At 38.2% G+C, this 10,000-nt stretch overlaps 2 protein-coding genes across 2 annotated transcripts in view; both read left to right on the plus strand.

Moving 5' to 3' along the window:
- LOC125045286 (facilitated trehalose transporter Tret1-like) overlaps nt 1–4,751 on the plus strand; it is a 6,652-nt gene extending 1,901 nt beyond the window's left edge. The window contains exons 6-11 of the mRNA XM_047642491.1: nt 150–846; nt 1,943–2,054; nt 2,707–2,748; nt 3,233–3,335; nt 3,973–4,046; nt 4,655–4,751. Of these exons, the coding sequence (XP_047498447.1) occupies nt 150–846; nt 1,943–2,054; nt 2,707–2,748; nt 3,233–3,335; nt 3,973–4,046; nt 4,655–4,751 (1,125 nt within the window). The remainder of the gene's footprint in view (nt 1–149; nt 847–1,942; nt 2,055–2,706; nt 2,749–3,232; nt 3,336–3,972; nt 4,047–4,654) is intronic.
- A 2,633-nt stretch (nt 4,752–7,384) lies between these two features.
- Nucleotides 7,385–10,000, plus strand: part of LOC125045287 (facilitated trehalose transporter Tret1-like) — a 3,847-nt gene continuing 1,231 nt past the window's right edge. The window contains exons 1-4 of the mRNA XM_047642493.1: nt 7,385–7,446; nt 8,935–9,004; nt 9,218–9,350; nt 9,506–9,900. Of these exons, the coding sequence (XP_047498449.1) occupies nt 7,385–7,446; nt 8,935–9,004; nt 9,218–9,350; nt 9,506–9,900 (660 nt within the window). The remainder of the gene's footprint in view (nt 7,447–8,934; nt 9,005–9,217; nt 9,351–9,505; nt 9,901–10,000) is intronic.

Below are 10,000 nucleotides of genomic sequence, written 5' to 3' on the forward strand. Positions count from 1 at the left end.
TATACAGGTTGATATACAATGTTATTTCCTTATTAGTGGCTGATGTTAAACAAAATCATTCGGACTGCCCTCTTGGTTAATATCTATCTAATTCAATGTTTGATATGGTGAGACAAAGGAGATGCTAATCATGCCTTCCTTTATTTCAGTTGCGGGAACTAAAGAAAAAACAAAATGCCTTTCCAGTGCTGCTCTTACTAAGCATATTTATCCTGAGAGAACTCGGCGGGAAAGGACCGGTGTTCTACTACACAGTGTATATGTTCCGCAAGGCGGGAGTGCAGATGAATGCTTTCTATTGCACAGTGTTTATAGGCATTGGTCGACTTGCAAGCACATGTGTGTCTGCTTGCATTCTGGACGTCTTGGGGCGTAGACCCTTACTTGTGGCAACAGCACTGATCTGCGCTGTGTCAGAGGGCGTCGCTGGAGCCTTCCTGATCTTGGAGGTAGAAGGAACTGAATGGGTGCCCTTGGCGTCCGTGATAGTCTTCGTGATCAGCTATGGCATTGGTCTGGGACCCATTCCATGCGCGTATCTCGGCGAACTCCTCCCTACACCCGTCAGGTCTCTAGGAGCTTCACTAATAATTTTCGCATATTCTGTTACACTGTTCACCATAAGCCTCGTGTTCCTGAAGGAGATATCTTACCTGGGCCTCGGCCTGACGCTTCTTTTATATGGAGGAGCAAATCTGGCCATCGTCCCGCTGGTGCTGCTCTTCATTCCCGAGACGAAAGGGCGAACTTTACAAGACCTGGAAAAGGCCTTCACATCTACGAAGAAAAACGTGCAAGCACAAGGCAACCCTGCATTTGAAATAGACATAATGAATTCAGTGGAAAGTAAAATAAAAAACACTTCTGGGCCACAAGATACTACCAAAGTGAAATAAATATCTGAAAACTAGTATAAGATTATATAGACAGATAGGTATTATATATTATAAGTTATTCCCCTAAATAACATTTGAAGAAGCGGATCTAATATAGCAAGGGGATTCTTCATCGTTTTAAGATAAGTTAGCCGATAACCATTGAAAGGAATGTACACTGTACCATAATTATTCCCATCAACATTAATACTCTACAGTGTACTGTATAATTTAAATGATCGAGTTCCAAGAAACAGTCGAAAAATGGTGAGCCAACATACCTACCGTAGAGTCTGGTAGGCGTGATGGGCTTGAAGATGTTTTTGCAAAATATCACTTTGGTTCATATTACTGTCCTTATGTGCACTTCATTATAGCAAAGGATGGTTTATTTAATTTGAGGGTAGTGCAGAGGTATAGCATTATGGGATATTTTGATGATATGATTTGAACGAACTGAATAAACAATAGAAAGCAAAATGGTGATAGATATTTTTATGGGTTGTCCTGTGTGAAACTAGTTTAAAGACCATCAACCGGTTTGTTTAAACTGTGTGAGGCTCGACGCAATTAATACTTATATATATGGACAAGCAAATACACAAAAAAATGGATAATTGTTTATATAATAGATGTACATTTATCTATCTTTCCACCCGGTAAATGTGCATGACTAGACTGATAGATTCACTTCTGTGTATAAGCATGTCTGTATATATGCATCTTCATTAGGTCAGGTCTCACACAATGTCAACAAACCGGCCTCATATTTGTTTTTGTGTAGATTACAGACTTTGCTTGTTTTATAGAACTGATACTGTACAGTTTTGCTTGAATTTGATTTTGCCACACCTATTGCTTTTGTTCATTTTTCTCCAGGAAGTTCCTGAAGATTACAATTAGTCTTTCTTTTCCATAAGTATTTCAGACATTTTTACTTCTCATGGTTTTCATTAGCTTATGATATTCATACATTTCAATGCAACCTTCCCGTTTGTCTTTCATGTAGTACATTGATTTATACCTTTGAATGACATGTACTTGATCTTCCTCCCTTGTGCATCAAGGGCGCCCTCTTCTAGTCGACCCAGTTGCTTGGTGTTACTGGATCCACACGAACACGATTAGCTTCAAGGGACTTCATCTTCTTGATATTTCAGTTCTTGATTGGCCTTCAGAGTAAAGCGTAATTATAACGTTACGAGTGTTGTGTGAGGCTCCCATTGCTAGTTTTGCCCTTCTCTAAAATAATCACATTGACACAAATTTGTATGCAATATATATGATGTAATTTATTTATTGAAATTTTATTGTATCATACATATATGAGATACAAAGTATTATTAAACTTTAAAGAAAAAAAAAAAAAACTTTTTTATGCAAAAACCCATCTATGGACTCTAGATTAAGAACGCCAGGCCAAGGTGTTTCAGAGAAAGTATGTAGAAACAAGAATAAGGGAATGCGAAAGTAGTAAGTCGCAAAGGAAAACAGAAGAACTTAAAAGCAGGCAAACGTTAGGACTAGATAAAGATGGGCAATGGCAGAGGAGAACAGGTTGAGTGAAGAACTTTTGCAGGGTAGATAGAAAGAAAGAGAGAGATGGAAAGGGTGCAAAGGGAGGGACAGACAGACAGGGAGAGTATGAGTAAGAGAGATAGGTAAGGGAAAAGTATAAAAGAGAGAGAGAGAGAGAGAAAGAAATCACACACAGAAGGAAAGAGGGTGAGTAAGAGAGATAGGGAGAGTGTAATAAGCTATAGATGCCTCTAAACAATGGCTAGCAGGGCGGTTATAATTGTATAACAGCTTGACTTTATTTCCATAAAAGAGTACAACACAGTAAATGGAACACACGAGACAATGTCTTGACGTAAGTGCTGAGTGCAGTGTCACGACCCCGCCAGCCAGCCCTGGTGGGATGGAGGGTGGTGGTTGACCTGGGCACGGTGACTTCTGGGAGTGATTGATTGATTATTTAGAATTATCTGCCGCGTCAACAGCTAAGCTCATTAGCGGCAAACACCTTGTTAGATTGAAATGTTAAAATATTCAAAACGTAAAAAATCTGTCAATAAATGTCTTATGAATAACAATAAATATTATATTAAAAATCAAGCTTATACTTTATGTTCTAAATGTATAAAATCATTGCATAAACATTATGCATAATTAAATTTCATTGAAAATGTTAGTCTCCCTAAGGAAACTAATCAGACCTTCTATGTCACAATCCTCCCCCAATACATTTTTTCAGTGTATATGCGGGAAGCAAGTACATACGTCTTTGGTCTGAGAATGTTGCACATCTTTCCACTACGTGTGCGACCGTTAATGGCTCTTGGCATTCCTCACAGGGGTTCTGAGTGTGAACTGAAGACCGGGTCATCCTCAGGCACAAATAGCGACCACCAGAAACAAGGCGTGGGACAGCAGCTGCAGGAAATCTGGGAGAGTGAGGCAAGGTCACTGTTTCTGTCTGTTTAATGCTATACTATATATATACATAGAGAGAAAGAGAGAGAAGGAAAGAGAGTGAGTAAGAGGGAGAGAGAAAGAAGGAAAGGGGGTAAGAGAGCGAGGAGATGGAGGAAAGGGAGCAAGGATTGGGAGAGAGGAGGAGGAAAGGGAGCTAAAGAGTAGGAGAGAGAGAAGGGGGAGGAGCAAAGGGAGCTAGGGAGTGTTAAAGAGGGAAAGAGGAGAAGTAATGGGTTCAAATAGTGTGGTTGATTATGAGGGCAATACAATATGGGAAGGAGGGTATTGCTAAATAATCTTGAATTGGGAGAGACCTAGGTCCTACATAGGAAAGAATAATTGCGGAGCTATATATGTTTGTGTGTGTGTGTGTGTGTGTGTGTGTGTGTTTGTGTGTGTTTGTGTGTGTTTGTGTGTGTGTGTGTGTGTGTGTGTGTGTGTGTGTGTGTGTGTGTGTGTGTGTGTGTGTGTGTGTGTGTGTGTGTGTGTGGCTTGCACATAAGCACGATTTGTGTAAGCCATGAGACCAGAAGACCGCTTGGGCTGTATATCAGTTAAGCACCATTCCCTGAATGAGGGCCTAGATGACGTTTATAGTTGACCTCGTCTGACCCTGCAGTTCACTCCCAGGAGTCACCGTGCCCAAGTCAACGCCAGCCGCCCGCCCCCTCACTCTCACCTTGGTTTCGCTAGGTAAAAGTGCGGGAATGTTTGTGATAGGAAATGACAGCGTCTCACTCGATCCTTCTGACCTTAAGCCACATTTCTTATTTCAGTTTTCTGCAGTCAGCAAGCATGAATATTGTTAATTGGGTAATCAATTAATTTATTTTGTTTTTAGATTATATTGTTTCACCCGCAACGAATCTAACGCGTTCGTGATTTTCTCTCAATCTGGGAATTAAATTATTGTGATTTTGCGGTTATTTCACGAAATTCTCTTCTTGTACGAGTTTCGTGATTGACTCAGAAATTCATTCTTACTTTAAAGTTTGTTTAATTATCTTACTGAATTGATTTATCTTATCACGAATATCATAGCATTTATTTCTACTCTCAGTTCTTGACCTAACTTTCCCTCACTTCCAGTCGGTCTACACGAAGGATGGCTTGAGAGACAGCTCGCTGTTCCCGTTAATTGGTTGTATTTACTTGTTTACACCATAGGAATACGCGTAACATCATTACATTGCTCATTGGTGACACGTTCTATCGGCGCTAGAACGAAGCTTGTAACGCGATTTTTGTATAATTTATTATTTGAATAGAGTGTTAGAATCTTCCCCAATCTTGCCCAATAGAACCCGGGGTTGCGTAAATCGCCTAATATATCTACGCTCCGACGTTACGAAAGTAGATTCACGTAAAACCGATACAGGTAAAACCGAGTTGGTGTGACCCATAGTTATGTCCGTTCATTTAAGTTGTACTAGGGTTTCAGCTATAATCAATATTCGCTTATTAATCACACTCTCTCACCCTCTAGAAGTCGCTTGCATGTTTTGGGTATATCCCAAGCGATCGTATGATTCGTGGTAAATACCCATTGGGAATATTAAGAGCGTCCATCACAGATTCGCAGAGTAGATCGGATTATTTATAGATTTTCCCGTTTCAGTTCACTGCATTTCGTTCGGCATTTTGGGTATAGGGACTTCTTACGTAGTCTGACATACATAGCTAGACATTGGTTACCTCGATATTTCAGAATTTTATTATGAATCCGAAATAGAGAATAAACAGAATTGTAGATTGCGTAATACATTACTGACCTGGGAAGATTTGCTTTCAAGAAAGCAAAGTTCATTAGTGCGTACATTCTGTCGCATATCATTAAATGGTGAATTCAGTGAAATAATTTTGTATTAATACCATTATATTAATCTTCGTGCTTGTGACTCATTTTCTGTGTAAGCTCATTTAACTTTCATTCTCAGTCGCGCTCACTATCGCTTACACATACACACTCATTCGTCCACGCAGAACAAAAGAGACCTTTTCATTAATAGGGTTTGTTGCTGTCGCAGTTGTAGGCGTAAAGATCGATGATGAATCTCGATTTTGCCAATCGTGACGAGTGACGAGTTCATGATAACAGACATTTCCTCTCCATGTGACGAGAATTGGTTTAAGTAAATCCTTGCGGATTGCCGTTGTTGTTTCCCTTATCTACTCTTATATCTATCAGAGACGGTTTGTAGTTCAACCCGGGTCCCTGCGGATCGCTACTTATATTTCCGTCCCCTTTTTTCTTCTTTATCTTTGTGAAAGTAAAACAAAACGAAAATGAAGTAAAAATTAACACTAAAAACTTCAAATTTATATAACAATAACCGGCTGGTAGCACTTATCTTCCATTCCTCTCTGTTGCCTTTATTTTTCTCTTACCATCTCGGCCTTTACGTGTATCATCTAATTCACTGACATCCGAGTCGGGACCGAAGGAGGACCCTGCTGCAGAACACGCAACATGCAAAATATCATATTTGATATATCTGTTTATATATTAACACACACACACACATATCTATATCTATATATATATATATATGTATATATATGTATATATATATATATATACATATATATATATATATGTATATATATATATATATATATATATCCACACATATGTATATATATGTATATATAGATATGCATACCTATATATGCATGTATGTAAAGGCTATTAAAACCTTAAGCATATGGTTTAGCAGGAGTAGTGAAAGGGACGGTTGGCTTAACCTCTTTTATTGAGAAGCGTAAGCAACACAGATATTCACACGGATACAAGTCTTCTTGGTAAGGCTTAGTAATTAGTCTGCCCGCAGGGGGGGCGCGTGGCTGGAGTCACCCTGACCCGCAGCGATCGGCTGGACTCTCTGAAAGGACTGTCTCTGACCTGGGTTATCCTGAGCCTTAAGTATTGGTGGGTGCGTGGGGCACGTTGGGGCGCCTGCGGTGAAGCCACGCGTATACGTGCTTCTGTACGCCACGTAGAAGCTATTTATAAATACTTATAATGTATATATATGCATATATATATATAAATATAAATATATATATATATATATATATATATATATATATATATATGTGTGTGTGTGTGTGTGTGTGTGTGTGTTTGTGTGTATATGCATGTACATTTATATATGTGAGTATATATATGTGTATATGTATATATATATATGTATATATATATATGAATGTGTATATCATATTTGATATATTTGTATACCTATCTATAAACACACATATGAATATATATATATATATATATATATATTTATATATATATATATATACATATACATATACATATGCATATACTTATACATATACGAATAATAAACCGAAATTTCGGTTTATTGTTCGTGGCAGTTTCCCTTTCATCTTTGTGTACACGTTACTGTCTTTGTGTTTTTCATGCATATGTATATATATCATATATACATATACATATACATATACAGACATATGTATATATATGTATATATAGATATGTATACATATATATGTATGTATATATATGTATGTATATATATATATGATATATATGAAAATATATTTGTGTGTATATTTATATGCATATACATATATCTATATTTATATCTCTCTATATATGAATATATGTTTGTGTGAGTGTGTGTGTGTGTATGTGTACATGAGTATATATGTATATGTATATTTATGTGTACATATATATATATATTTATATATATATATATATATATATATATAAATATATGTGTGTGTGTATGTATAAGTATGTATATATATGTATATATGCATATATGAATATATATATATATATATATATATATATATATATATATTGAAAATGACGTACGATACAAAGAATGATCATACAACAAAGAAGAAACAAATAGACGACAATTACACGGTAAGGAAGCAGTGTTCGAGATTTTCCCCCCGGAGAGGAGGGCAAGCAGCATAGGGAGAACAAAGATTAAGATAGCGCGTTATGGCAACGACCCGTCTTGAGGCCTTATATATCTGTTGTGTCACGCATGCTCGTTGTATTCATCCGTGGTGGCCACCTTTTTCGTGAGATGTGTAAGCTCAGTAGCAAGTATGTATTTCGCTGTTGTTGTTTTTTTGTTATTTGTAAAAAAAAATGTTATCCTTATTTATTTTTCTGCTTAGTTATTATCAAAGGAGCTGTTGTTAGTATCTTTTTTATTTTATTGTCGGTAGAAGGACAAACATTAATAGAAAAAGTGTCACTTTGATTTTCTTTACATTTCTTGAGAGGTGAATTCGATTCAACAATGACAAAAAATTATTGATGCATAATTTAACATTACATTTTCTTATCTAACGTTAAATAAGAAAATGTAAATTTTGGATGTGATATAACACTGGTATAATCTATTATCATCTTATTATAATTGCAAGATCCTAGCACCATTCAACAACATCAACAAAAAACTAAAATATTCACATATATATTATGCTATTGGAACAGAAGTTGGAAAATTCTGTGTTTCACCCATCACAATAAACGGAAAACAGTGTGTGTCTGCACTCGCGCGCGCGCGTGTGTGAGATTGAGTGTGTGTGTGTGTGTGTGTGTGTGTGTGTGTGTGTGTGTGTGTGTGTGCGCGTGCGTGCGTGCGTGCGTGCGTGTGTGTGAAATTGTGTGTGTATGTGTGTGTGTGTGTGTGTGTGTGTGTGTGTGTGTGTGTGTGTGTGTGTGTGTGTGTGTGCGTGCGTGCGTGCGTGTGTGCGTGTGTGTGTATCGCACGTTGGCACTTAATAAGCGTACGAGACCAGTGCATCCGGTTTCCATCCCCACAAACAAATAATACATGAAATAAGCCAATGGGAAACAATCATGTTTACTCCTTCTAGACAAGGTTTGCTGAATAATTCCACATAAAAATGAAATGGTAACAGAATAACGTCACGAAGTTATCTACGCTGACGAAGCGCTAGCTAAGTGAAATATGGCGAGGCAGTTATTAATTATAAGCATATTCGCTCATGCTGGCAGAGGCTTTCAATAAAGGCATATTTCTTTATTCATTTTAGGACGACAGTGATTTCAATGCCCAAATTTAACTGGTGACGGTGATGATAATAATGGTGATGTTGATGCTGCTAATGATAATGGTGATAATAATGATGGTGTTGATGAGGATGGTGGTCTTGATGATAGTGGTGAAGATGATGATAATGATGATTGTGATGGTAATGTCAGTAATGATAACGCTAATGATGATTATAATAATGGTATCAGTAATAATAGAATGCCAATGACATTGATCTTGATGATAAGGAAAAAGGAGAGTAAAGATAATAATTATCATTATGATAATGATAATAATATTACTTACTACTACTAACACCCCCATAACTACTACCATAGGTACTGGTACTACATCTACTACTATATTTGCATCTACTAGCAATAACAATAAAACTTTGGTAATAATAATAGGAAAATAAAATACATGATAACACAGTTAACACAAAAATCGACAATACTTTCATTTTCCGTTTGACATATATAATTATGACCGTATCATATTCAAATATTTTCTTTCTCTAATACCAGGATGGAGAATCAGAGCGAAGACAGGAAACAGGAACCCGCGAATGGGAAGACTCCCTTAACAGCAAGACAGGTCAGAAAGACTCCAATCTCATGATTTCTAAAGCCATTTTGTGTCTCTACAAATGAGTGCACTGACCATACATGATTGCAGTAACACAATTTGCGAAATTTGCAACAACAACCCCTTTTTAATGTAATATTTGCTGAGCTGGTATATCGGTTTAACTTAAATTGCTGTTTCGTGTTACGTTGAGATACAAAACGACTCAATACCAACGAACAGGTGGTTTGTTTGGCTGCGGTTGGCGGCACGAACTTCCTTAACGGCATGATGTCCGGCTGGACTGCAGTCCTGCCAAAGCTCCAGGAGGATACCAGCAGGTTCACGGTGACTGAGGACGATGTAGCTTGGCTTGGTGATTGTCTAAGGGTTTTTTAAGCTTCCTCAAAAGGCATGAGGCTTCTGTTTCATGTGCGGAGGCCGGTGGTGATCTAATTGATACGTTATGATAATTTACAATCTGACAATGTGGTTTCCGATTTGCTTTTACAATTTACGTTTCCTTTCCAGTATCTCTGACGTTCATTATGGGCTTCGTGATCTCCCCTCTGGCGGGCTCCGTAGCGGAACACATAGGACCGAGGCGTCTGCTAGTCTTTACGATGTTCCCTGTGGCCGGTTTCTGGCTCCTGCAGGCATTCAGTCCCTACCTGTGGCTCCTGTACCTCGGCAGAGCTCTCCTGGCGTCAACTGCTGCGGTGATGTACACAGTGGTGCAGCCCTTGGTAGCGGAGTTGTGCCCCCCAAGGATCAGAGGTCTGGCTTCGGTCCTGCCAGAGCTGTTTGGCTGCGTTGGGTTGCTGGCATCCTACCTGCTGGCTTCTCTGCTGTCCTGGGACAAGGCTACTGCGGTTGCCGCTGCTCCCTTCTTGCCCTTATCGCTGATGATACTGCTTGTACCAGAGGTCTGTCTCTCTTGTGTTTCAAAAAAGGGGAAATAGGAAATATTTCATCTAGGTAGGAATTCCATCCCTATACAACACTGTATCATCTGAGATTTTCAGC

This window comes from Penaeus chinensis, chromosome 37 (genome assembly GCF_019202785.1).
Source record: "Penaeus chinensis breed Huanghai No. 1 chromosome 37, ASM1920278v2, whole genome shotgun sequence".
NCBI classification, from domain to species: Eukaryota; Metazoa; Arthropoda; class Malacostraca; order Decapoda; family Penaeidae; genus Penaeus; species Penaeus chinensis.